The sequence below is a fragment of the Pundamilia nyererei genome, unplaced genomic scaffold, assembly GCF_000239375.1.
Source record: "Pundamilia nyererei isolate P.nyererei 1_Seehausen unplaced genomic scaffold, PunNye1.0 scaffold00034, whole genome shotgun sequence".
Lineage (NCBI taxonomy): Eukaryota > Metazoa > Chordata > Actinopteri > Cichliformes > Cichlidae > Pundamilia > Pundamilia nyererei.
In genome coordinates, this window is record NW_005187435.1 from 382,572 (window position 1) to 410,020 (window position 27,449).

Genomic DNA, 27,449 nt, shown 5'->3' on the forward strand with positions numbered 1-27,449 from the left:
CCATACGGATATATGAATTTATCTCTGAAAAATAAAGATAGTCTTACCAAATAATAACTCTCACATTTGCTAGAACTGTACAACCCCTGTTTTTACCCAACAAAAAATGTATATAATAATATAGTAATTGTATAGTATATTATAAAATATTCGTAATTTTATAATCTACAAAAACAACTTAAGTTGTCAAGAAGAGTGATTAAAGGTGCAGTGGAATAGATAAGGCAAGGTCTACTAAACTACTTAATTCCCCCAGTCGACAGGTGGCGATGTCGCTCAATCAGGATATCCCCAGCTGCGTGTTCTCGCGTCATCACGCCTGTCATCGCGGTGTTTGTGCCGACATTTCGTGCAGTCGTAGCAGCAGCTTGCAGAAGGGAGAAGAAAAGACCCGCGTTCATGAGTTAAACCTCAGTGTGTTTGTTGACAAATTTCTCGGTAAGAACACATCCGCGGCTGCTCGCTAAAAGACGAAATCACAGCGGGAGCCGATGAAAGCACGCAGCCTGCTCGTTGTTCCGCTGCACTTCACACACAGACACGCACACATACAAAGCAACCACCCCAGTCAGCTAGGTCGCTAATGAGCATTAGCCTGCTAGGAAGCTAAGCGGTATAATCTACATTCACTCTTATCTGCTGAAAATTTGATAGTTAGCTACCACTGTATAAACTCCACGTAGACTATGAATGCCTGTTAAGCGTAATGACTGTTAGCATAAGAAAAAGTGTAAGCAGACTTTGTGTAAAACGGTGTCTTAACCGTAGCCGCAAGCAGATATATACATTTTTCTATTTTTCACTGAGCGTCAGTTCGTGTTCTTGTCGTGTATTTATTGAGTGGAGTGATGGGCATGGAGGAAGGTTTTGAACGATATTTGCTACGATACAACGCCGTCAGTCACTGCATAGTAGAAACCAGTAAACCCCGGCTTTGGGTAATGACGTTAAGCGTTGAGCCGCGATGTTGTCAGAGAGGATGTTGTTCAAGATGAGGCTGAGTAGTCATGGAGACCATGTGGGGACGTTTCTGATAGCTGTTAACTGATGTGTGGTCTTGGTTTATGAACATCAGCCCTTTTCAGATATGAAATATGCAATCCCAGCTCTCCCCTGTGATCATCATGATTTAATTCAGTCATGATAGAACCGAGAGAGAGCTTCTAAAATATGTAGTATACAGTATACATGCCGTTACACTGTAGCGTTAATATCATGATTTAACATATGCAACATAGGCCAATGCTACATATTTTTGTATAGCCTGAATTTATGACGATGATGCGCCTGTTGTTTTTATGTAATTCCTACAGGTAAGTGCATAGTCAAGATTTAGGTTGTCAACATAAAGAACAGCTTAAAGTGTAAGACTGACTCTAAAGTTATGTCTTTTTCACACTCATTACCAGGGATGCACCAATGTTTTTGTTTATTTGCATTGTTTTTATAATTTTTAAATTATAGAAATAGGTATTTTTTAGAAGTATTTATTAGAAAACATAAGTAAACGCATCGGAATGGTTTGATTCTCTATCCATTATAATGAATTGTGGACAGTTGTGACAGCACTGTTTCACACTTTCTTTAACCAATGTGACACCACAGCAACTGGTAAATCATCTTATTTGCAAATAGGTTAACAACAGGGATGAAAACTTCAGTCAGAAATAGCATTCAATAAGGAAAACTACTTAAGTCCCAGATCTCTGCAGGTAGTTTTGCTTTGCCAACTTTACCTGAAAAAGTTTGCACTGGATTTTTTTTCCACTTCAAGTTGTAGTAGCTAACATTTTTACTTAAGTGTCTCAGACTGGGAAGAGACACAAACATGGTTTTGGTCCCGAGCCTGGATAAAAGGGAGAGTTTTATCAGGATGGGTATTCGGTGTAAATGTTTGCCAAATTATCTGCTGTGATGCCTTTTTGGGAAATAAGTGAGGAGCAGAGTTGCATGTTAAAATATAACAGACAATTGTAATAACAAGGAATTTTTTTTTTCATAAATGTATAATTTGTGACGTTTTGAATATATGACTATCATAACTAATTCTCACACAGCAGTATGTAAGATTAATGAGTCAATTTGGCCAAATATATTGGTGCATCCCTTCGTATGGCCTTTCATGTACACTATTAAACAAACATGAGACTTGTATATCAGTGCTTCTAAACATTCACATCAAAGGTGCATGTCTGAAAGGGGCTTTAGTTGAGTTTGTGAATGACTCCCCAGTTGGTCTGTTGGATGCTGAACACAGCAAACAGGAATATTTATCAGTTTCTCCAGTATTAGTGGTTTCTAATTTTGTTCTGTTGGCTCAGTGTGCATTGCGCAGGCCAATGGAGCTCTGTGCCAGAGATTTTTCTTTATCAGACATTTCTGAAAAAGGAGGGCTCAGGTGTGCTCTGGGCTTCATCCCAGAGGCAGTCTCATTGTCCCATCTGAGACTTGATCTACATGCTGAATGTTGTGAATGGAGAGTTCCTCATTCTTGTTCTTTGGTAGATTATGGTCTTACTTTTTTCATCTTCAATTCCACTCTTTGATTGATGGATTTGACAGCCAGTTATGCGTTCCAGCTTTGAACCAACAAATTAAGACAGTGTGTTTTTCCTTTTGATTCTGAAGTTTCTTTCTTGAAAATCAGTTTCTGGTTTTCTTTGTGTGATTTATCAGCTTCACTGTGTCTCTGTTGTGTTAATACAAGCTGAATGTTTAAACTTGCTTCTGGTTACTCGATTCTTTGACAGTATTTGTTTGTTGCTGTTTCCTCTTCTGCTGTGTTTTATCCTCTTGCTGCTGTTGATGTTGGTAGTGGATGTCTTGAATGAAATTGTTTAAAATCTAGTTTAAAAAAGCAGTGGGTACACTGCTGACGCTGATAATGCTAATGTTAATGTCCAGACTGATTTTGGTGGGTGTGTTGAGTTGTGGGTAGCATCCTGGCATACAAACATGTTCCTCTGCAACTCATTGCTTTGTACTTTCTCCTCTGCTCAGCTGCTGTCTTTGGTGCTGTGCTGGTAATTAGTTGCTGATATTACTTTGGTTTACTTAAAGCTAATGTTGCTCCGGTTGATATGATGCTAATGTTGCTCTGGTTGACGTGATGCTTATGTTGCTCTGGTTTACATATATCTAAATTTGCTTTTGACAAAATGTTGAAAATGTTGCTGTAATTGATAAGTTACTGTTGTTACTTCTGTAATAGTTGTCCCAATGATTTGTGTTAATTGCTGACGATGTGTTGCATATTTGCTGGTTTGGTTTGTTCCGCTTGTTGTGCTCTTTTAAAGCCAGATGCTGAAGTGTTGTCTGCTGGATTTGGTCAACACTGTGATGTTGCCTTCGACCTGTTTGCCAGATCGGTTGGTTTTTTGGGTTGTTGCTTTGACGTTTGGTGGGCATTGCTGAATGTTTTCAGATATTGTTATTATCTATTTGTTGATAATTACATTTTTTCGTAGCTGAAGTCATCATGTTGTTGGTTTACGAAGCCTAAATGTTTTAGTTTAGTGTGATATGTTGTGGGCACTGCTAGTCTTAGTCATGATGAGGTTGAACTTTGGACTGGAGTTCTTCTTTGCTTCTGGCAGTAGTTTTTCTTTTTGCTGTCTCATTATGATGATCTGTTGTTGGAAAAGATTTCCAGTTTTAGTGTCCATGGAGCTTATAGAACAATTTTCGTGTGCTTTTTCCGTGATAAGACCAGCTTTTAGTTGTAGGGCTAAACTCTTCCACCACATACTACTTGTGCAATATTCAGCATTTTTTTTTAACTGAGTGAGTGCAAATACTTGAAACTGATAAAGCACATCCTGTCAAAACCTTCTTGAAAATGGCTCAACGTACCATTCTTTTCTGTGAAAGGCTGAATTCATTGATGATGTTTTTAAAAACAGGAATGCTTGTTTCTTTGACCTTTTCACCAGGTTTCAGTATCCTGCAGAAAACCTCTGTCTGTTACAGTGAAACTATACACACAGCTTAGTTGCATTGGTGAGTTGGAAGTTGCATGAGATTTATAAAGGATTACTGTTGCACGAATGATTCCATAGTTGAATAAACAAGCAATATCGCTGTACTGCATGATAGACAACTTAATGAACCTTATTGTTGCAGCCAGTTTATTAGGGCTCAATATTCCAGACTACCACTGCAAAGACTCAAGGCCTTGATAAACCTTAGACAAACTGGGTTGAATGACACTTCATCATCCGTTTCATCTTAAACAAAAATTAAAACATTTAAAAATTCCCTCTTTGGGCTTCACTGGGTTTCCGCCATAACTTAGTGGCCTTACTAAATGTACCTAAGGCCAGAAAAAGCAGAAAAAGGAGGAGGAAGTATTAACATGGCACTATTCAACCAAAGTACAAAGTACAATAGGCTACACCAGCAGGAGGGCAGTGGGGGGGGGGGAATATAGCCTCAAAATTGTATCACAATATTTTAATCATGATATAGACAAAAAAAAATGCTGAATGTTTTATTGGCTGCTAAAGAAACTCCAATTTCAGATAGGTTGGGTAGGGTTCATAAAAACATAGTATTGCTATACCAGTGATATTGGATAATGACTTTTTTATGTCACTTAAAATGTTATATCAGTATTGTCATGGACAATATGATATGGCACAGACCTACAGTGCACTGAATCACAGTTAATCTTGTATACAGCGATGGATGATTTTTGCCTGCTATAATTAGCGAATGTAATTGGGCAGAAATTAGCTGAAAAATAAAGGTGAAATGGTATTAAACATTTTGCTACTTCAGTCCATTTTATTTTAGTATGTTTGTTTTATTTGTTTTAAGAGTGTTCGCACCAAACGTGAAAAAAAAGTCTCACCTTGCGCCAGTACACTTGCTGAGTAGTTTTATGGAATCCACAAATGTTTGGCCATAATGGCCAGTAGGAGAAAAATCACTGCAGTGCTGCCATCATTTCTAAATGTTCACAAGAACATCTTCAAATTTGCTCACTTTTCTCCAAGCTTTTTAGTTTTTTTCCTGTTCGACCATACAGCTCCTTCAATCCACTAACACCAGCATTAAACTGGTCCTCACTTTCTAAATGTTGGTGATGTCAGAAGACGCTAGTCTCTGGGAGAATAGAGAGAAAGATGAATACATGTGGATTTGCCTTAATTTCCATTACCCGCATGAACTTGCATAGACTTTTGTCAAAACTTTGCTTCACATTTGGTGTGAATGCTACACTTTAAAAAAATAAATTTGTTGACAAATGTTTAAAAACAGAAGGCGTACAAGATACGGTAGCTAGTGTTTAACTAACAGTCATAATTTTAGCTCATAATTAAATAAAAATTAAATAAACACGACCTGAAAATGCAACCATCTTAATGCTTGATACTCAAACACTGGCGGAAACCCTGGACTTCAGATGCTTTTATGCAATCTAGTATTGAAAGTAAAACAAGTTGTGTTAAAGTTTTCTTTTTGTGCACACAATTCACATTGAAGGTATGTTGATACCTGAAAATGCTTGTTGAATGAAACAAAAGCTGTGCTACTTGTCTTTACAAACCAGATAAGCTTTACTGAGGATTAGAATTTGACCTGGCCAGGTGCATGCATGGTTTAGAAGGACAAGAAGATATCACAGATGACAAATGAGTCTCATTTTTGGCATGTAAAAATTTTTTTCAGAATTTTTAAATGTTAGATATATTTGCAATTCATGACAATTTAGGAGAGAATATACCACATATCATCACAGCGTCAACTTTATCTGGATTGTTTTTTCCCCCTGTCTTTAAGCCTGCCTGAAATTCTTGCTGTTCTTTAAGCACAATTTCTTTGTTCTTGCTATGCACTGTTTTTAACACTTGTCAGTTATTCAATACTAAAGCTATGTTTAAAGCTTAAGATTGTTTTGTGGTCTAGTAAAATATGTTGGGCAGGATTGCTTAATTATCAAAATGAAAGTTTAGCTAACCTATTAAGTGGTTCAGAGAGACTGTTTTAGTTGACAGTTTTGTGCAAATTTTTAAAATTCTTACCTCTATTCCCCAAACCCCTTCCAAAAAACCTTTGGTTTCCAGATGGCAAGACAAAAAGGAGTGCAAGATTGAGAACTTGTTATTATGAAGCGCTTAAAATTGTAAGCACTGCTGGCTATGCAAAAGAGACTCCTATCCAAGTTTACTAGAAAAAAAAATCTGGAAACGATTGGTCACCCTCTCTCTGCTCTTCATCTGATGGTAGTGTTGCTTTCTCCCCAGGTTTTAGGGCTGTTGTTTAGCAGTCAGTATGGCGGTAGTCATCAGACTGCAGGGTCTGCCCATAGTGGCTGGCACCATGGACATCAGGCACTTCTTCTCTGGCCTCACCATTCCTGATGGGGGAGTGCACATCGTGGGGGGTGAACATGGTGAGGCTTTCATCGTCTTCGCCACAGATGAGGACGCACGGCTGGGCATGATGCGAACAGGTGGGTCCATTAAGGGCTCCAAAGTGTCGCTGTTGCTTAGCAGCAAGACAGAAATGCAGAATATGATTGAACTCAGTCGCCGGAGATTTGAGGCTGGGGCAGGGGCTGTGGAGATTGCTGCACCTACAGCAGGAAATGCCAGTCGTCAAGCAAGTGCTGCCCCTATACCCACAGTACAGTCTGGGGCAGGGGGGAGAAGCGGTAGCCATGGAAATCAGGGTTTTGGTAACACCCCGACTGCAGTGACGGCAGCAAGCTCATCTCAGGAGCCACCAAATAACAAAGCTGCAACCAGCTTGGCCAGCGTGGTGCCCAGCTTCCCCAACAGCTACAGTTCTGCTCCCACAATCACCACAGCACTGGCATCTCTTAATGCAGGACCCCCACCCATTCCTCCACTTCCCAGCATGCCTTCCATGCCTCCTATGCCCACACTCCCTACTATACCAATTCCTCCTCCAGTCTCCTCCCTTCCTCCTGTTCCTACTGTTTCGCCACTGTCCCAAGGACCTCCAGTGCCTCCTATGTCACACCTTCCGCACATGTCCTCTCTACCTCCCTTCAACCCTTCCCTACCTCCCCCAGCTGGACTAGGCTCGGGCCTTCCTCTTGGGACACCCAACCATATGTTGTTTAACCCTCTTTCTCCTCTGGCTTCACTTGGCCTTCAAGCCCACATGAAGGCGGCTGCTGCCGTAGCCACTGGGGGAGGAGCTGGCAATCCTGATGAGTTGTTTGTTCTGCTGCAAAACCTCCCATTTTCATGCTCAGAGGTGGAAGTCAGGGAATTTTTTCGGGGTCTGGGGGTTGATGCTGTTCGCCTGATGAGGGATGGACAGGGGCGGCCAACTGGTAGAGCTATGGTCAAGTTCTTCTCACCCCAGGAGAGCTTTGAAGCAGTGAAGCGTGGAGGTGGCATGATGGGCCAAAGATTCATTGAGATCACCCCTGGCTCTGAGCGTCAGTGGGCCAGCCTCAATGATGGGTTGGCAGGCCATGCTCCTCACAACAGCAGCAAATCAAATAGCAGTAATGAGTCACAAGATCTGCAGCACCGCCGTGGTAATGTAGAGGCAGGAGGCAGAGATCAACGAGCAAGGTCGCGATCTCCCCACCGACAGGAGTTCTGTGTGTACCTAAAGGGCCTTCCTTATGAGGCAGACAAAAAACAGATTAAGGAGTTCTTTAAGAATTTGGACATTGTAGAAGACAGTATCTACATTGCCTATGGCCCCAATGGACGAGCCACAGGAGAGGGATTTCTTGAATTCAAATCGGAACAGGACTACAAGGGAGCTCTAGGTGCTCACATGCAGTATATGGGCAGCCGGTTTATTCAGGTTCACCCAATCAGCCGTAAGGGAATGCTAGAAAAGATTGATGCCATCCGCAAGCGTGAAGCAGCACAGGGTGATGGCAAGAACCAGGATGGCTTAAAAATGCCCAGAAATTGCGCCCACATTACCAACATACCTTACAACATCTCCAAGAAGGATGTTCGAGCCTTTCTGGAGGGTGTGGGCATCTATGAGGACACCCTGAAGGTCCTGACAGATAGCCATGGCAACGGTTTAGGACAAGCCATCTTCCAACTACGAACTGAAGAAGATGCTCGCAAAGCTGAAAGACTGCACCGTCAAAAGCTCAATGGACGGGATGCCTTTGTCCATCTTGTGACCTTTGATCAGATGAAAGAAATTGAAAGAAATCCTCCACCCCAAAATAAGAGGGGCCAACGCAACCAGAACCAGCAGAACCAAAACCACCACCAACAAGCCCAAACAATTCCCCAGCAACCCCAAATCAATCCATTTGCTGGGATTAGTGGTGAGGAGTTTAACTTTCTCAGAAACACTATGGGGAACCTCAACAGCCCCCCATTTGTGACTCCATTTTCAGCTCCAGGAAATGGGCTAGCAGGCCCTCCTCCTCTCCCACCACTGGCTGCGGGATTGGGAGATGTTAATTTGGGCGTGGCTCCCCCACTAGTTGCAGGCCTTCCTGGAGCGCCAATCTTGGAGCCACCTGGCTTTCGTAGTGGAGCTGCAGGAGGGGGTCCATTCAGCCAGGATGGGCTGAGAGGCTTGGTACCCTTTGACAATGCCAACAGAAAAGGAGGTGTGGGAGGACAGAACCGAGGGGGAGGGGCCAACAACAACCAGGGGCGTCCAGGTGGTGGAGCGGTGAGTGCACAGCCAGTGTTCACTCCAGGGGCAGAGGGTCTCCGCAACCAGCCAGCCCCCGCAGGATCCAATAATCCTAGCAGTCAGCGTGGCGCTGCTGGCCCAACAATTGTAAAGCTGCAGAACATGCCATTCACCGTGACAGTGGATGAAATCATGGATTTCTTTTACGGTTACCAGGTGCTGCCTGGCTCAGTCTGCTTACAGTTTAATGAGAAAGGCCTGCCAACTGGAGAGGCCATGGTGGCCTTTCAGAGCCACGAGGAGGCCACTGCTGCAGTTATGGACCTCAATGATCGACCTATTGGAGCACGCAAGGTCAAGATAAGCCTTGGTTAAAGCCCCTACACTGACTGTAGTTAAAATTACCTGGATTAAGTCAAGTTGAAACAAAGCCAGCCTAAACCATACCAGATTTTGGACACAGTTCAGACCTTGCCCTGTGCTGTGACTGTCCCTTTGTGTAGATATTGGCAGGTAAGCCAGATCCCCTGCAGTCTGTGCAGTAGAAAACTATGACTTTGCTCTTTTCTGCAGCTCCTCCACTGACTTTGATAGCACAGTATCATAATTAATATTGCTGTGATTGTAATGATGATGATGCTTATGATGATGATGGGAGGATTTTGGTCCTTTTGTTTTCAAGCTGTTAATGACATCACAGCTTATTTCCAAATCATGTCAACTCATGATGCAGCGAACACACTCAACTGTTTTAGGTTTTTCTGTGTGTCTTTTTTGTTGTTTTTTTGCTATGCTAATATTGCTGTATATGCTTAAATATGCTGCGCTGCTGTGGTTCGATATTAACATGCTCTGTTGCTGTAATTCTCCACATTCCTTGTTGCTGTGGTGAAATCATGATTTTAAAAAAGCTATGTTGCAATGATCAAATGTTGCTTTGGTGAAATGTTGACATGCCCCTTTGCTGTGGAAAACGTATTACTGACTTGAAGTTTTGTGGCCATTGTAAAAGAAAGACACTTGCTATAGTAAATGTTGTCTCAAATCTGTGTTGCAACAGTCCTCTGTTGATACGTGGAGTGTGTGGGATGGACAGATTGCTGACTTCAGTTTTATTTTGTAAAAAGGGGCTGCTGAACTTCTTTAATTTTTCACATTTTTTATCATCTCGCTGTGTTTGAACAATGCCACCCTTTTTCCACAGCACTTGCTCAGTAGATGTTTGGATTGTAGAGCGCTAAGATGAAGTCTGTAGTGTTTTTAGTTTGGTAGCTTTTTGTTGTTTCATAATTGTTTTGGATATTTTCTTCTTTAAGCTTATGTTTGTTTCTCTCTATTGTCAGTGTGAAAAACTTGTATGAACGTATAACCCTATATGATGTGGAGTCCTCTTTACTTTAGCTAATAAAAGGATGTTCCTCACCTGCGATGAGCTCTTTCTGACTGCTCTTCACTGTCTGATGATGGAAATTGACTGAATATGAGTTATTTTTGTAGAAGCAGAATGGAAGACTCGTTTGGACTTGTTTCCAATACAGGTGACCTTTAATATCGACATCTTCAACTCAATATGAATAGGCGTTATTATGGGAAAGAACTTGAACCTATATAGTTATCCGTTCTCTTTTACACAGTAGAGAGATTTTGTGTTTGGGGGGAGGAGGCGTACATGTAATGGTTTTATTTTCTCTGGAGTTGGAAGACAATGTAAAAAATAAAAAAAAAACAGGCACAATTTAAAAAGGCTGACGTGAAAGTTTTGCTGTTTGAAACAGTCAGAATAAGATGACTGAATCAATTGAAATGCTTTAGTTTAAACATTTTTTTAACCATCAGTTGCACACAGAGGTTTGACTATACTGTCACAGTAAATCTCTTTCTGTGGTTAACACTAGACTTTTAACAAAACAAGATCATAGCAACAAAAAAAGGACATCAAGAATTCCTGAAACAAAATAAAACAAAAAAGGTGCTCTTTTGTGCTTATAACTATAAAAGTTGTAAAATAAAACATTTGATGACCTCAAATTACAGAAACAAAAGTCTAGATAGTGAGTATAAAAACGACTGACCAAGAACAGTTGCAGGTCTCACAGTTACCTTTTACGGTAATAGCTCTATGGCATATTTTGCGAATTACAGCATTGTTTAGCTAGCGAGTCTCATTCCCTTGCTTGTCTGAAACTCCCGCTGTCACCATGTTTTTCCCAGTCTGGTAATATACTCCCTACCCCCCCGGCCAGGTGGGTTGGCTGCGGGGGGAATTACATGCAGAATATTGCCATGGTAATTTATACTAGATGGTTATGTTAAGGCCATTTTAACTATTGTATGTGGAAAAAGTCATCATACATAGTATAGTATATTTGATATATCGCCCAACCCTACATGAAACTACCACTACTATGACAGCAAAGACCCAGTAACTGAGTTAAGTACACAATGGGTTTTTTTCCAGTCCCTAGAATACTTGGTTGAAAACTATTTTTAACCACTTCTGCTGTGATGCTGAAAAAGGGAAGCTGACTCCCAAGAAAATTTTCATTGGCGTTTTTAAAATAATTGTTTAGCAACAAACCTCTGGAGCACTGTCTAGCATGTTACAGGTGAATTGCGCTACAGTTACTACTACTACACTTTCAGCTGTTTTTTTGTTGTTTGTTAGGAATTTAGTTAAATGCTTTCTTAGTGGAATTGTTTATGAAGAGCCTATGCATTCTTGCACAGTTATAGAACTAAAGCACATTGTGTGTACATTGTAGCTGCAGAAAATAGCTGTAGCTTTTTGTGAAAATTTAGGCTTCCCTTAGAAATATGATGGGACATGAAGGCAGAACTTCACTAACCCTTTGTGCCTCAGCAGTATTCATGTTGTCTAATTCTCCACACAAAATAGAGCTCATAATTAAATTCATCCTGAAACCAAGAGTTAAATAATAGCTGACAGGGTAAAACAAACACTAGTCATATATGAACAAGAGGTTTATGATATTCTATGACAGCCTTTGTTGTTCACTGAACTCTTCTCTGAGCAAATTCAAACCAATTTGTGGAAGATCATTTATCCCAAATTACAGGACAGTTTTCAACCAAATCGTCAAAGTTTTGATTTGTCACCTCAGCTGCTCTCATTTTTGTCGATGTGCTTTATTTATTTTTTATTTGCTGCAAACTTAAAATAAAGCCTTTGGATGTATTATCAACTCTGTTGTACTGAGTAGAGGTAGTGGAGAGCATCAGTGGAGGTAGTTTTGTCTGAAGAGGAGTCGTCTGCTATCTGGATATGGTTAACCTCCAAGCAGGTACAACAGCGTTCAACAATATGTGCATGCATTGCTGAACTTTGTGTGAAACTGTGGGAGATAAGCAGGCTGTAATAAAGAGAACTGAAGCACTGTCTTTAAAAAATGGTTGCTGGGAAAGATGACTGTGTCTTTGTTGTGAAGCTGGTGTGTGGAGTGAAGAGAAAATGCAGTGCAAATTAAAGAGAATTTTTTTTCTGACAATTGGTCTGCAAAGGATGCATGTCTGTGCAGTACCTGTGTTTTGGTGGGTGAGTGTGAGGCAGGGGTAAAAATTATCCCAGCGTGACTGCTACTGAGCTGTCAATCATTCAGCTGCTTTCCACCCTCCTGATAAATAGACATCCAGAAGGCAGATCTTGCAGGTGAGTGAAATTTAAAGCACATGAGAAATTTCACATAGTTTATCAACAATACCCTGAAAAGTGCTGGTGCTGCCTGTAGAGCACCAATATCATTAATCCTAGATTAGTTTTCAAGGCCATAATTGTTCAATGATTCAAAAAAATGGAGCAGGTGGCAGGCCTACAGCCTTGAATCACTAGATTGTCTACATTGCCCAATGTTTGGAAGGCGATACATACTTATGAGCGATGGTAGCTATTAGATGGCTCCTAGCCTGTATAAACTCCTTGGAAGGTAGTAGAGGGGTTTTTTGTAGCCTGTAAATGGTAGTCTGTAGGCGAGTTAAACCTATGGATGTCAAGCTGTAGATAACTTGTGGTAGATTGAGCTCTTTTAAGATTTTATAGTCACAGGCTCAGGGAGTGGCAGCCATCTGCAAACCTGACCCTGGTTCTGCTGAAGGTTTCTTCCTGTTAAAATAGTTTTTCTTCTCTCTCTTGGCAAGGGCTTGCTCATAGCAGGAGTTTTCTTTGTATTATTGTTTTACAACATAAAACTCCTTGAGGAAACATCTGTTGTGATATCAATAAATTTACACTTGCATAAATAAAACACTATATGACTAAAACTGAATTGATTCAAAGGTAAAGGCTGGCAGTTAAGTGGTGAATAGTAGTTTGTGGATGGTAGCCTATGTAGCATTTCATTTGTAGATGGCAACTAGTACAAGGTAGCATGTGGATAGGAAGTAATTTTTGGTGGATAGTAGCCTATATATGGTAACCTTTTGATCATAAGAGCACTGGAAGGTAGCTGGTAGCATTTAGACTTTAAGTTATAGGAAGTGTATGGTATGTAATAGCTTTCTAAAAGGGTACCTATAGAAGGTAAATCATGCCTAGCAATGCCCTGTGGATAGAAGTCTATACAGTACTTACTATGTAACGGAGGAAGAATAGAACATGATTTCAGGTAAATGGTAGCGTTTTGGCAAGCTTTTGGTAAGCTGTTGATGATTATATAGGGTTGATGGTGCCCTCTAGATTATATTGTTTTGGATAGTAGTAGCCTGTGGATGGAACAACGGCTTACAAATGGTAGCCAATATAGTGACTTATGGATAGAAAGTGGTTGTTGTTAAATGGCTGAAAATGGCTAACTTTTGATGACTTTTTAAGGTGGATGCCGTTCTATAGAATATGCTATGTCAATGGTAGATAGAGGAATGTGTATAATAACATAGTGTTTGATTTTTGGTACAGTACAAATGTAGATGGTTGCCTGTGGACAGAAAGTAAGTGATGGTTGACAATATTCTGTCAAAGGTAGATAGTATACTGTCAAAGGTAGTCTGTGGTTAGTAAGTGATTGTTGGTAGCCAATAGATTACAGGTGTCCAACTCCAGGGTCGGTGCAGGTTTTAAATGTGTCCTTGATCCATCACAGCTGATTTTAATGGCTAAATTACCTCCCTAACATGTCTCGAAGTGCTCCAGAAACCTGGTAATGAACTTATCATTTGAATCAGGTGTGTTGAAACAGGGTGACATCGAAAACCTGCAGGACACTGGCACTTGAGGCCTGGAGTTCAACACCCTTGCAATAGATGGTGCAGAAGGTGGGCTATGTAAACTGTGGTTGGTTGTAAAAGGTAAAGGGTATTGCTGATGCCAGAGGCTTCTGGCCAGTAACCAACACATGATAGATGTGGATTGAATGTGATTGTTAGATGATGGTGCTCTGCAGATAGCATTGTCTAGATGGCAAATAGTGCTCTGTGAATGGTATTCTATTAGTAAAAGTTACCTGTTGGAGGCCTATAGATGGTGTAGAAGGTAGATGTATGCGTTGGAATGCAAATTGAGCCACGGCAATATATAGATGGTCATGTATAGACATTACAGAATATTTTACCTGTTGTTCATAGTTAGCAACTGGTAGATGGGTTTTTATATGCAATTCATATAATATATAGCGGTATTAGATGGCGGAGATTGGAAGACTGGCATTTTCTGATAAAGTTGCTGCCTATTTAGCATTATTTTGGTAATGATTTGAAAATCAGTTGAAAATAAATGACTAGTAACATTAACCCAAATATACAATAGTTTTACAACATAAAATAATTAAAAAAAAATGTAAACACATGCAGCTAAATAAATGCAAAATTCACAAAATAATTGTAGGTAGGCAACCTGACCTAGTGATGTTGGATGAACAAATAAGTAATTTAAAATATATATATATTATAATTAAGTAGAAAACGATATACTACCTTCTTTATCCTTGAATGAGAAGTGGTGTATAAAGAATGGGGAGGAGTCCACTTATGGAAATGGAGGAAATTGTGCGAAAGATTATTGACTGGACTGATCACGTATTATTTTTTTCTTTTTAAGGCATATGAAACACTTACATATGCCTACAAAGTTTGAGCATTTTCTTAATGCCACTTCTAGATTCCTTGCTGCTTCAACTTTAATAATAATAATGTTGAAATATTAGTATTTGTTAATTAGTAAGCCTTTCATCATATGGATTTTACAGAAATGCAAATTAATGACCCAAATAAGAACAAAACAAAGAAACAACATTTTTATTGTATAGAATCATGCAGTGAGTCTAACAATATAATAAATGTACATGAAGCTAAATTAACACCTAAGTACACTAAGGTAATGTTAAAACTGATATCTATCTGTATATCTAGATAGATATACAGATAGATATGGAGGAAAAGGGGTAATCTGAGCCCTGTCGGTTCTTGCAGATGCTGTTTTTTCTCAACTTTTTTGGTCTTGCATGAGGTCATGATAAACTTAGCAAGTGCATATGTTTTTCCAACTTAATCAGACAGTTGGCGTGAGTTTCAGGTTTATTTATTTTTGATGAGCATAACATAAAATTAGGGCTAAAGAAGAATAATATAATGTTTAATGTATAATGTTTAGCTTAAGGTTCCTGTTACATTATTATAGCATGGATTGGGTGCAAACTTATTCCAGCTCTTTTTTGAGGCTGCATCTTACTCAAACCATGGAGTATGCTACTTTCAACATATTTCCTCACAATTAAGTCCCAAAGATTTTTATTTATTTTTATTTTTAAGAAAAGGGTGTGAGTAGTTTTCAGGGAAAGAGATCCTTACAGAATGAGAATCACTGAAGCAGGAGCTCTGTTTGTTTATGCATGTGAGATCTGCACGGTAAATAAAACAACAATACTCTCCCCTACCCTCTCTCCCTCCGTACTGCATTTATCTGTTTGTGCTTTTCCTGGTGTGTTTCTGTGTTGCTTTTCAGACTGCACTGTGGTTCTACTGCGAAGGATGAATAAAATGAAACCATATTGTTCTCTGTGGGGAGGGTGACTCATGCTGTGTGCAGTTTGTTCTGTTTCCTCTGCTCTGACTGTTGTTCAGTCTATTTGGTCTCTTCTTCTGATCACCACAGCACATCTGCTTCATCATTCATTCATTTAACTGCAGCTGCAATAGCACTTCCGGCCCAAGTATGTGATCTTCAATATAAAAGCACTAAAACGTTTAAGTCTTAAAGCACATGATCTTTTTTCCCTCAAACATCAAGTCAGATGAAGAAAAAAACAAAAACAATAGCACCCTCCCCCAACACACATTATCTTTCTTATAGCTTCGTTACAAAAGAGCAACGGGAATTCTACTTTGGAGGACATAAAAATGAGGTTGAAAGCTTTAAATAGATATTAATAAAAGATTTTTCTATTAGGTCAGTTTTGAAGTGAAATTTGGAAAAAATAAATCTTCAATTGGAAATGCATACATAAATCTCCAAATATTGCTACATCTCTGTAGCAATATTACCACCCTCGTAAACATGCTGGACTTTAGCAAAAACAATACACATATTAGGATGGATTGTTCAGCCATGATAATTTAAACTAAAATTAGGTGGACTGAATATTATCTCTGATGGGATGCAGTCATGATCATTTATAAATTACTTGTACGATTTATAATCCTCAAGGATTATGAATTGTGTTAAAGTGTGTAACACTGTTAAACATTTTTGCATTATTGCACTGGGATATGCTTTAATCCTTACCATATCTTTAAGTCTTGTTGTGCTTGTGTTTGGAAGTAAAGCTTTAATTATGCAAGATCTCAGGGACTCTGGACGTTTTTCTCTCTGTCCTGTCATCGTTGTGTTTGGGGTTATCAGCTTTGGTTTGTTGTTGGTGCAGTAATCTTTGGAATAGTTTCCCCGTTTGCTGCAGCAGCTTAATTCCGAGGCGGGTGTAATAATAATATCTTCAGGCTATGCTAAGGTTTAAACGAGGTGGTATGATTTCTTTTCTGTTGTTCTTGTCTCTGTACCAACATTACTACTAATATAATTATTAATTACTCAACAATGTGCATTATACCTGGTCGGCTGTAGTGTGATTGGAAAGTTAAATGAGTGGGAGGATTGATTGCGTTTGGCGTTATTGAGCTTTTATTGTGAAGGAGTCTACAGGACATGTGAAAGGTAGTAACGTCACCGTACTCTTGTTCGGGATCAGAGGGCGTTACTGACGGTTGTTTTGGCCAATCAGGAGTCGAGTACGCAACCGCATGTTCAATCATAGAATAGTTAGCCTGGCCACCACCCTCCCGTGACATCGAAGGCTTTCGAGCAACGACAAACGGAGTTATTTTCGTCTCAGTTACTCAAGGCTTGTATTGTGTGGCGTGTATTTTACTAGAAATCCTGATAAACTGGTCAGATAACGTTTAGTGAGCTCTTTAGTGTGTTTAACAGAAAAAACAGGGAGTAGTTTCCGTTCGCGAGTTGTGGGAGTGGCTGTACACCGCCCTTGGTTTTTATTCCTGTTTGAAGGGGATAAAATATAACGGATCCAATAAGGTGATTTTTAGCATTTATGATGGCATAATTCTCTTTAAATGTGTGCTTGTGCGAGAGTGTGTGAACTTCGTGTGTTGGAGAATTGTGCTGGTGTAACTGGTTTTACAGGTCAAGTCAAATCTCCATTCAATCTCATGCTGATGTTGCCTTTAAGGGGCTGCTACTCCTCAAGTTCGTGCGGGTGGTGCCTTTACCTGCTTCTGCTCCTTTTGTTGATTTAGTTTGTAATGAAAACGGCATATCAGGTGGCAGATGGTGCGAATATGTCACATGAGTTGTTATAGAAGAGCCTGGCTGACTTTATGGCTGCTGATAAAGACGATACCGCCACATTTCCTCTGTTTATTGAGTGTCTGAGACCGGTGGCCTCTTTTGAATGTGGAAAAGATAAATGAATACAGTCATCAGAGATATGCTGTCTTACATTTGGGCTGTTTTATGACTCTGTGGTGCAGGAAGTTGCAGAACACAAAATTGAGATCTTGCCAAACTTCAGTTAAATTCTGCAGCTGTTTGTGGTTAAAGAGTGATTGCATTTGTGGTGTTTTTGAGCTGCTGTTTCATTTGGGGACATCTTAGGGAACTCTGCTGAAAGTTTCCGGTTTTGAGTGGCATACCAATAAAGAGGTTTTGGCTTGCTACCAAAAGGAAACTTATCAGGATTGCAATATAAAATAATTTGTTTTTATTTTTAATCAATATGATTAAAGTATATATTAATGTATAATGAGTTGACCAAAAGTGACACAGCACTTAGGTTATATGAGGTAACTGACTCACTTCCTGGACCAGGTGGTTGCTTGCAAAGACCCAGTATGGTTAAAAAAAAAAAATCCTGTTACCAACGCGTGTTTTTGTTTAACTAATGTACAGGAGCAGGAGATGAGAAGAGTATGATCGTGATTAGATGTTGTGTTTATATTGATCTGTAGCGGCTGAGTTGTTGTGGCCACTTTGGGTAACCTGAGGCTTTGTGTTTCTAGTGATTCAGTGCTTATGGATAAGCATTGGTGTTATTTGCAGTTGTTTTTTTCTGATACAGGGTACTATAACTGCTGTAAAGACACACATTTCTACTCTTGAATGACTATTTTAACGTTACAGCTGTCACTGTAAGCTATGCTGATATTGAACTCTTAAGTTCTGAAATATGCTGATTTTAATTTCTTTTCTGCTCCTCCTTCAGATGGCAGACTGTGTCAGCAAGGTGGAGCTGAGTGTCTCCTGTGCTAACCTGCTGGATAAAGATGTGGGGTCAAAGTCTGATCCTCTGTGTGTCCTGCTGGAGAGCACTGGAGGAGATAAGTGGGCTGAGGTAATATGACAGTCACGCTTCAGAACAGAGCTTTGTTTGGCTTCAGACTTCATTCTAATGTGAGAATCCTGTTGGTGTTTCTCTGCGTCAGTTGGGCCGCACTGAGCGTCTGAAGAACAACTCCAGCCCGTCCTTCAGTCAGCGTCTCCGACTGGATTATCACTTCGAGAAAGTTCAGAACCTGAAGCTGGGTGTCTACGACATCGACAACTCCAGCTCTGACCTTGGTGATGATGACTACCTGGGAGGGGTGGAGATCACACTTGGCCAGGTACACACCGAATGTGATCAGCTATTACTTTCAATACCAGATTTATTAGAATCTATTTTTCAGTAGACTGAGGTTCAGCTCTTCAAAATGCAGTCAAGCTTATTTTTTTGTTTGTTTTTGTGTCCCAACTGTTGTAGGTTAGAATTGTAACTTTCAGTCTGTTGCTTTCTCCAGTTTCCCAAGAAGAAGCAGGAGAAATGTATACAATAGGATGGACATATATATAAAAAAGAGAAATATATACAAAAATAAGAGAAAGGCACACATTAGAGTACAAGTTGCAAAGTGCTTGGGAGTAGTGCAAAAGAAGACAGACTTGGTCTGAATAGAGTGTGTTTGCGAGCGGCCTGAGTGATGGGGGTCGCTCAGATTAGTGGGGTGGGTGGGCAAGGGTGGGGTACTTTTTATAAAGTTTATACATTTTTCATAAATGTATGTGACATCAATCGTATAACACAAGTTTCACTATAAAGTTACTGAAATAAGTAGATGCACTTTCTTTATTGAAAGTGGAATTGTAACTCATTAACTTTCATTAAAACTTTTGTGGCAACGTGTCAGAAACTAGCTGAAATATGACCAAGAAATAAACAATTTGAGATGCAGGAAATGTTTCACGGTTTTTAATTATTGTGCAAAGTTGTTGCAAATAAATTTTCTTTTAACTAACATAATGATTCACGATCAGCTGTTCCAGTCTTACAATGTGTAGATCATAGGTGTCAAACTCTCAGAGCTGGCCTACTGGTATTATACAGCTAATATATATATTGTTTAGTATTAAGCTTTGCTTGTTCAGTTTTTCAGCAAAACGTGTTTGAGTCCATAAGAAAAGATTCATTCTTATATCTGGAGGAATAAATATATTTCAATAAATATTAACGTTAGCCCGCGACTTTGTTCCAGTTTTGAATTTTGGCCCACTGTGTATTTGAGTTTGACACCCCTAGTGTAGATTATTCAATGCAGATTATTCTGCAGTTTTCCAATGTAATGCTGGCGCCCTCTAGTGGTGTCATTGAACCATAACGAGCTATGCTGTCTGTGCTGCAGCTGATTGGCTGTTTTTAATTCTGAAATGGCGTTTTTGTTGTTGTTTTTTTAAACTTACAGATTCAGGTTGAGTCTACTGGTTTGAGGCATGCAAGCTGATATAAGATTATAATCTGATATCCATTAAAATGTTCAACAACACTTTATTTTTGTTAGGCAAGAAACTAAAAAGTTCCTCTGGGGTCAACATTGCCCTCTGCTGGACAAACTGTGTTATGCAAATTCAGGTTTGGGAGCTGGCTGTCAATGATTAAGCTGCAAACATTACCTTCTCTGTGTGTTTCAGATAGTTTCCAGCAAAACTGTGACCAGACCTCTGCAGCTGAAGAAGGGCAAACCTGCTGGGAAGGGAACCATCACTGTATGTAGAGTATCGCTGTACTGAGAATAAAACAAGATTATGATGACTGTGACTTTAACATAAGTGTGTGTGTTTCTGTGTGTGTAGATCACAGCAGAGGAGATAAAGGACAACAGAGCCATTGAGTTGGAGTGGGAGGCTAAAAACCTTGACAAGAAGGTATCTTCTACTTCCTACTTTATTTAATTCTTAATTATTACTCACTGAGGTTTGATCTCATGAACAGCTGCTCTGGATGGCTGATGGTGTTTCTTGATACTCCCCATCGGTCTTATTTTTCCTCACCTTTGTGCTTAAAAACATAATTTAAGTGTATTTTTTAGCTTTTTAATTTTGAGCTTTTCTTAGACTCTCATTTTTTATTACAAAGAGTTTGGTAATGTGTACTGAATTTTCCTTTTATATATCTGAGCCACTGATGACATGCAGCTATATCAGAGTATGTGTGTTGCTTTCTAATCTACCCTCACAGCTTAGTAAAATGCATCGCCAATAAATGAGATTGCAGCATGCTGTCCTCCGTTTGTTTAGGATACGTTTGGGAAGTCTGATCCATTCCTGGAGTTTTTTAGACAGGGAGATGATGGAAAATGGCAGCTGGTCCACAGGACAGAGGTAAACACACATGCACACACCTTATTTCATGTGAGAGATGGCTGTCAATTGCTATGATCCTTCTCAAACTCTTTCTTGTTGCTGAAATACAAAATATCCTCAATTTAAACATCTAACACTCTTAGCTTATCACGTGGAAAAAGTACAAAAGCACAAACAGAAAAATTATGGTGAAGATGACCGAGATGAGGACTGTTTCTGTGTATTTGTGTTTTCTCTTTGTAGGTTGTGAAGAACAATCTGAATCCAACCTGGAAGAAGTTCACCATCCCTCTGCAGACTCTCTGCTACAGCGACCTTGAAAGACCTCTGAAGGTTCCACCAATTAGAATCCACCTCAGTTCATGACAGCCAATCAAATGTGTAACTGTTCCATTAAATCCTGTCCTTCCTTTGCAGGTGGATTGTTCTGATTACGACAGTGATGGATCTCATGATCTGATTGGTTCTTTCACCACTAAAGTCTCCGATATGCAGAAAACAGCACACGGCTCACCGGTGAGTCCAGCGATGATAAGACACGTGACGTATTTTAGTTTGCTGCTGAGAGGTTATTGAGCTGTGCCGTGTTGTTCTCCAGGTGCAATTTGACTGCATCCATCCCGAGAAACAGAAGAAGAAGAAGAGCTACAAGAACTCTGGAGTTGTCTCTGTCAAGAGCTGCAAGGTAAAGACTACATGACACAGGGTTCTCTTCAAGGGGTTTACTTTTTTAAAATTTTCAACTTTATTTAAATGGGAATTCCTTTAAAGTTAAAATCTCACTTGTTTAATGGGGACCTGCCCAAGAAAGTACACATTACATGGTTATTAACATTATAAAATCAAGTAAATCAAAAACATATATCAGATAAAAATAAACAAAGGAGAAAACGATGTGCATAAAGTTCAGCTTAGGGATACTAATTCTACTCTTCCTCTACAGTTACTGTGTAAACCACTGTCAGACAGACTGAACAGATTCCTCCTCTCTTGAACTGAAGTTTCTATTCATTGAGTTTTCTTGAACTGTTCACTGCTAATCAGAGCTCTGTCAGCTTGGCTTGTTGGTGACTATTGCAGTGACGGAAGTGAATCTTTAGTAAAGATGCATGCATCGAAACATGTTTGATTCTCTGTTTGTGTGCAGCTGATCACTCAGTACACCTTCCTGGACTATGTGATGGGTGGCTGCCAGATCAACTTCACCGTATGTCAACGCCAGCTCACATGCACACATTTTAAGTGGTGTAATTTATCTAACCAAGCTCAGTAACTCAAAGATAAATAAAATATTTTGTTTATAGGGTGGCTTATCTTTGTCATTTGACTTTTCAGCTACTGATCACAACGTATCAATCAACTTGAGCAGTTGAAAAAGAAGTTAATAAACTAACGCAGTAATTTTATGTGAACGCTTTAGGTCGGGATTGACTTCACTGGCTCTAATGGTGATCCTCGCTCACCCAACTCTCTCCACTATATGAGTGCAGATGGGCTGAACCAGTACCTGTCTGCTCTGTGGTCTGTGGGCCACGTGGTCCAGGACTATGACACGTCAGTACTCATTCACTCAAACTACACCCAAACAACTTCACATCTCCAACCTGAGCCTTAAACTCTAAACTCTGCAGCCTTCTAAGCTCTTGTTCTGCTCTCCTGACTGCACTCTAACCTCTGGTGAAATGAAAATGTTTCTGATCTTTATGTCTAACAGTCATTATTTTGTTTCCTCTTTCAGCGATAAACTCTTCCCAGCGTTCGGTTTTGGAGCCAAATTACCTCCAGACTACCAGGTCAGCTCTCTAACCGACCAATCACAAAGCCTGTTTCTTTAGTTTCTATTTGTTTCTGAAGTGAGAGATCATTAATTCCCTGAGGTGTAAAAATTATTTTGTAATTTTCTGATTTGATTTCGTTGATCTAAACCAGTTACGTCCGGTTTACTAAACCGTTCTACTGTTGGTCCTACAGGCGGCACACCACGAATTCGCCCTCAACTTCAACCCAACTAACCCTTACTGCCAAGGTACACACACATTTACTGTACCTCAAAAGTGATATGATTTACTAGATTATTCCATTTAAAAAACAGGTGAAGGAAGAATTAATTAAAATGTTATTTAAGATAGTTTAGCTGTTATTTGACAAAAAAAAAAGATTGTACCCTTAGTCATGAGTTTTAACATCTTATTATGTATCAATAAAGATGTGATTTGATGAGCATTAGAATGGGTTTTTCCAAAGGTAGCTGCATGGGAAGAGATCTCTCTCACTAACATCTGATGCACACACAGTCATTTTGTTCTGAAGCAGACCTGAAAAGTGACAGAAACCGCTCAGTTCAAAAAGGAGAAACATGGTTACCCTTAGTAGGCATCCAAGGAGGGAAGAGTTAACAGATTTTCTTTTTAAAGTTTGGTTTTTCTGCTTTGCTGCTGCCACTCTTAGGCATCCAGGGGATTGTTGAAGCCTACAGGATGGTTTTGCCTCAGATCAAGCTCTCTGGACCAACAAACTTCTCCCCCATCATCAACCACGTTGCCTCCATTGCTGCCGGTGCCGCACAGGCTAATGCTGCCGCTGTGAGTGAACTCATAACAACTAAAGCTTAAGACAATTAGCCTGAAATACACAGTCTAACTTTGACATGTATCTTCTTGTCTCTGCAGCAATACTTTGTCCTGCTGATCCTCACTGATGGCGAGATCACTGACTTTGACCAGACGAGGGACGCCATCGTTCGGGCATCAAGACTCCCCATGTCAATCATTATTGTGGGGGTAGGACCAGCTGACTTTAAGGCCATGGAGCTTCTGGATGGAGATGACGGTGTGCTTAGGTCAACAACTGGAGAATCAGTCGCCAGAGACATTGTCCAGTTCGTGCCGTACAGACAGTTTGCAGATGTAAGTGTGATGCATAAGAAGACTAAAAGAAAGTTCAGGCTCAGTTACAAAGGACTCATTCCTGTGGCCTATCATTTTAATATTTTAATTCTTTAGTTATAAATTTAATACTATTCCAACTTTTATGACAACTATTATGCTGAAAACCTGAAAGATAAACAGAAACATTACTTCTCATGCCGACACGGCACAAAGCAGATTGTTAGATGCTTTCCACTAAAACAGTGCAGTCACTGTGCCTAAATAGGCAAATATAGACAGAATTTAGGTGGATTCTTGCTTGAATTTAATGAAATGCAAGGACATTATTTTTTTACATCTTCCTCCAGAATGACAACTTTTCTCATCCAGTTTTGTTTTATACTGACGGCTGACCCCTCCCTCCAACTACCCTGCTGGATTTACCTGTGTACTTTTATAGATGAAGGGATATTTCTTTCATAGAAATGATGATAAGTCTCTACATTCAATTCATGCAACCACTCTCCTCAGAGGGCACAAAACAAAAATGCATCAACAACAGAAAATATTTTCTTAATTTAAAACCTGTTCAGGTCTAAAATAATATACTCTAAATGTTAACCTGTCTCTGGGGGTGAAGTCATTTCTGTGCATGGACTCTGTGGTGTTGGAGGAAATCATTAACAACGTCTCTCTCTTTTTCCAGGCTCCTCAGGCTGCTCTGGCTCAGTCTGTGCTCGCGGAGGTTCCCAATCAGCTGGTCTCTTATTTTAAAACGAGAGGGCTGGAACCACCAAAATCTCAGGCTGCTGCTAAATCCTAAACATTCCACATGCCCTAAAGCCCACCCTCACATTCCCCAAAACCGAAGGCCCACCCTCATGTCATTCCAACCCACCGCTAGACCACATGCTCCCACTCGGCCTTCAGCCACAAAGTTGACCACTCTTCAAGGACCACGCTGATGTGTTAGCCAATTGCAGAACAGCACTCAGCTGTTAGCCAATCAGGATGCCACAGGAAAACATCCCAGTTTTGTTTACTCCATTTAAGAATGTCTTTGTTTCCAGATCTTTGTCTTCTATAGGTGGAATGATAATCTTAGAATAGAAATGGCAGATTATTTATTCCTTCTGCTGCTTCCACAGTATCTATGCAGATCACATGTGTTTGTTAGCATGTGTTTGAATAACAAAGAGCCACACACACAGGAGAAAAAGTGTCTTGTTTTTGTTCCACATGTATTCTAACAGAAGAAGAAAGTTACTGACAGAGGAGATGTGATCTCTAAAATCTGCACAGATGTCTGGGTTTTCTCATTCGTTTAAATGTAGTTTTATCACAGCAGCCCCTAGTGGACATGAGTGGCACTGCAGCTCCTGGTTCCTCAGCTCTGTGTGTGTGTTGCTCTGATTAGCTTTTTTTTTTTTTTTTTTTATAAATGTGCCAATACCTTGCACTTTGCTGGAAGATTATATTACAAATGATATATAGCTTTACACCTACCGCCTTACTATAGACTTTAATGCTGCCTTATAGTGTAGCCTTAGTTTAGCTTCTTTCTTGCTACTTGAGCCTGGATGTTTCTGTATAGCTCTCTTGTGCTGCTGGTTGTTAATGCTGCCATTTTGGCTCCCAGAGCTCCATTTTGCACATTATGTCAGTAACGTTTGCAGGTTACTAGTAAATCTGAACGTCTGCAATTCAACAGCAATCAATTGATTGAAATAGAGTCGAGGTTGGACATTAAAGATAATATAATGTGTGCTTTATAAGAAAGCAATTAGTATCAAACATAATGTGCAAAGTGAAGTCAAACAAAGTTTAGAACAATGACAGTAAAGTGCCTTTTTGAATAAACCTGAAAACTTTTCACACTTGAATGAATCCTGGGAGCCAAAATGGCCACCTGTGCTGCACAGTGACATCACTGCTCTATTTGGATCCTATGCAAATAAGATGTTATTGAAGTTGGAAAAAAATTGTTTCCAAAGCAAACACGAACACTTTAAAACATGAATTTGTATTCAAGCTTGAACTCCATATCACAGCAACATGTCCAGGCTTTGAAGGATTAATGCCAAGGAAAACATGAGATGCAGAAGTAAGCAATTAATAATCAAACGAAGCTTTTATGTAACTGAAACGCAGTGAAGTCGTAAAACAGCAAGCATTGTGGACACTTTAAGAAACCTCAAGATAAACATGGCTCCTACAGCCTGGGATGCTGGGATTTAAAACGTGTCAAAATATGTTTACAGCATAGTCACATTTAATTTTGTTATAAAATACTGTTACCACAGCTTCAGCTGTAAAGACTTCTAAACAATTATTAGATGTTGTGCCTTTTTTGTTTTTTAAAAGATTAGCTAGAGAAAATGCAGGAAAGGAAGGAGGAAAAATGGGGAAAAAGAAGTGCTTGGTTAAACTGAAACGCTCGACTTTGTGGTCGGTGTCTTGACCTCCAAACTCATGGCAAGATTGAGCTTTTTTTACTCATGTCGCATCATCACTTTTGCAAACGAAAAGAAGAAAAGTGACATCAACGTTCGCTTTTCACAGCTAATTTTAGGTCAAATTCTTGTACTCTGTATTGATTGTATTTTTATTTTAACTTGAGCCAAGATTTCTTGTTTCAGTCTCATGAAAGTGCTGGTTTGATTTTCTTCAATTAAAACTCTGAGAGATCAGATCTCCAGGGGAAAAGGTCAGGCAAAAGTGATCAAACACGTTGTTTTATCTATTTTTAATTGAAACTGTATTTCACCATGAATATGGGTGATAGAAAGCCACCTCTTCTGCACAGCGTCCTGATAGACTCGCAGGAAGTGAATCCTCTGCTAATTTTGTCACAGAAGTTCAGAGATCAGCTGAATGGGATAAACTGATTCTTATTAAAACACCATCTCCCTTGTTTTGCTTTACTGTTTGCCAAAATCCTTTTCCTTGCAGAACTGACTATAATTGTCACAGCAGCGCACACAACTACTGTATTAACAGCTGTGATCAGTTCAACAGAAAGATCCGTATCATTTAAATACATTTTTAACAACGGCAAAATTTTTATTGATTTTCTTTAAAGTTCCACGTATTGGACAAAATTTGGGCGAAAAGTCAGTTTGTGTTTTGTTTTCTTTAAATTTCTTTTCTTCATCTCATGATCTGCGCTATGCCAAGCCTTTAGGTCGGGAGCTGCTGGTTTATTTCTGCTGTGGCAAAGGGGTTAGGGTCTGCAGTGTTTGAATCTTCTGCAAACAGAACATTCTAAACTGTTGTAGAAAAAGATAATAAAATCAGAACAATAGTGATTTCATTTTGGTTGTTTTGGGGTTTTTTGTACCAAACATTAGTAGATTCAGTAGAAAGCTTTTTTTCTTACAGGTTGTTTTTCACCTTCACCTTCACCTGGTGCTTCTAAAGAAAGGGAAACTTCTGTTTTCACATGTTGAATACTGAAATATATTTTTGTTCTAGTAAAACATATTTTAGGAGTCAATTGTTGATCATATTGATTGGTCACATGGTGCAGTCATCTCACAAACCCACAGTATCAACAACTTAAGCTTAAGATTAGGTATTAATAATGATAAAGCACCACATCTGCCATAGTATTCCCACACTGCTGCAGGCTGTGATTAGAATAGTTTGTGGAGCCACAGCATAATGTGACTAGCAGCTCCACTGCTTGTTCGGCTAACTACTATCGACTTACCTGTGTAACTAAACCAGTATAACCAATAATAAACCTGTCTGTGAAGAATGCTTTTCTCAAGATGGTAATAAAAACTGGGAAATGGAAAGCGTGGTGGTTTTTGTGTTTCATTGGAAGAGCTGCTGCTGTTCTTGTA

General features: G+C 39.6%; 1 protein-coding gene across 4 annotated transcripts; it reads left to right on the plus strand.

Moving 5' to 3' along the window:
* The first annotated feature begins 296 nt into the window (after positions 1 to 296).
* cpne1 (copine I) lies at positions 297 to 27,401 on the plus strand. 4 transcript variants are annotated; one of them, XM_005729647.1, is made up of 16 exons: positions 297 to 438; positions 18,324 to 18,452; positions 18,544 to 18,723; positions 20,063 to 20,137; positions 20,225 to 20,296; positions 20,669 to 20,752; positions 20,978 to 21,067; positions 21,152 to 21,250; positions 21,333 to 21,419; positions 21,882 to 21,941; positions 22,155 to 22,288; positions 22,473 to 22,527; positions 22,706 to 22,760; positions 23,183 to 23,316; positions 23,404 to 23,640; positions 24,308 to 27,401. In XM_005729647.1, the coding sequence occupies exons 2-16, from the start codon at positions 18,324 to 18,326 to the stop codon at positions 24,422 to 24,424; spliced, it is 1,608 nt and encodes a 535-aa protein (XP_005729704.1). In that variant the 5' UTR covers positions 297 to 438; the 3' UTR covers positions 24,425 to 27,401. The 4 variants fall into 4 exon arrangements, with proteins under 4 accessions (XP_005729704.1, XP_005729702.1, XP_005729701.1 ...); XM_005729646.1 differs by lacking the exon at positions 297 to 438 and adding an exon at positions 16,796 to 17,137; XM_005729645.1 differs by lacking the exons at positions 18,324 to 18,452; positions 18,544 to 18,723; positions 20,063 to 20,137; ... (10 more) ...; positions 23,404 to 23,640; positions 24,308 to 27,401 and adding exons at positions 3,933 to 3,999; positions 6,249 to 10,033.
* The last annotated feature ends 48 nt before the right edge of the window (positions 27,402 to 27,449 follow it).

What these genes read in the sequence shown, in the direction of transcription:
- cpne1 (XM_005729645.1), top strand. Translation starts at nt 6,277, where the DNA reads ATGGCGGTAGTCATCAGACTGCAGGGTCTGCCCATAGTGGCTGGCACC.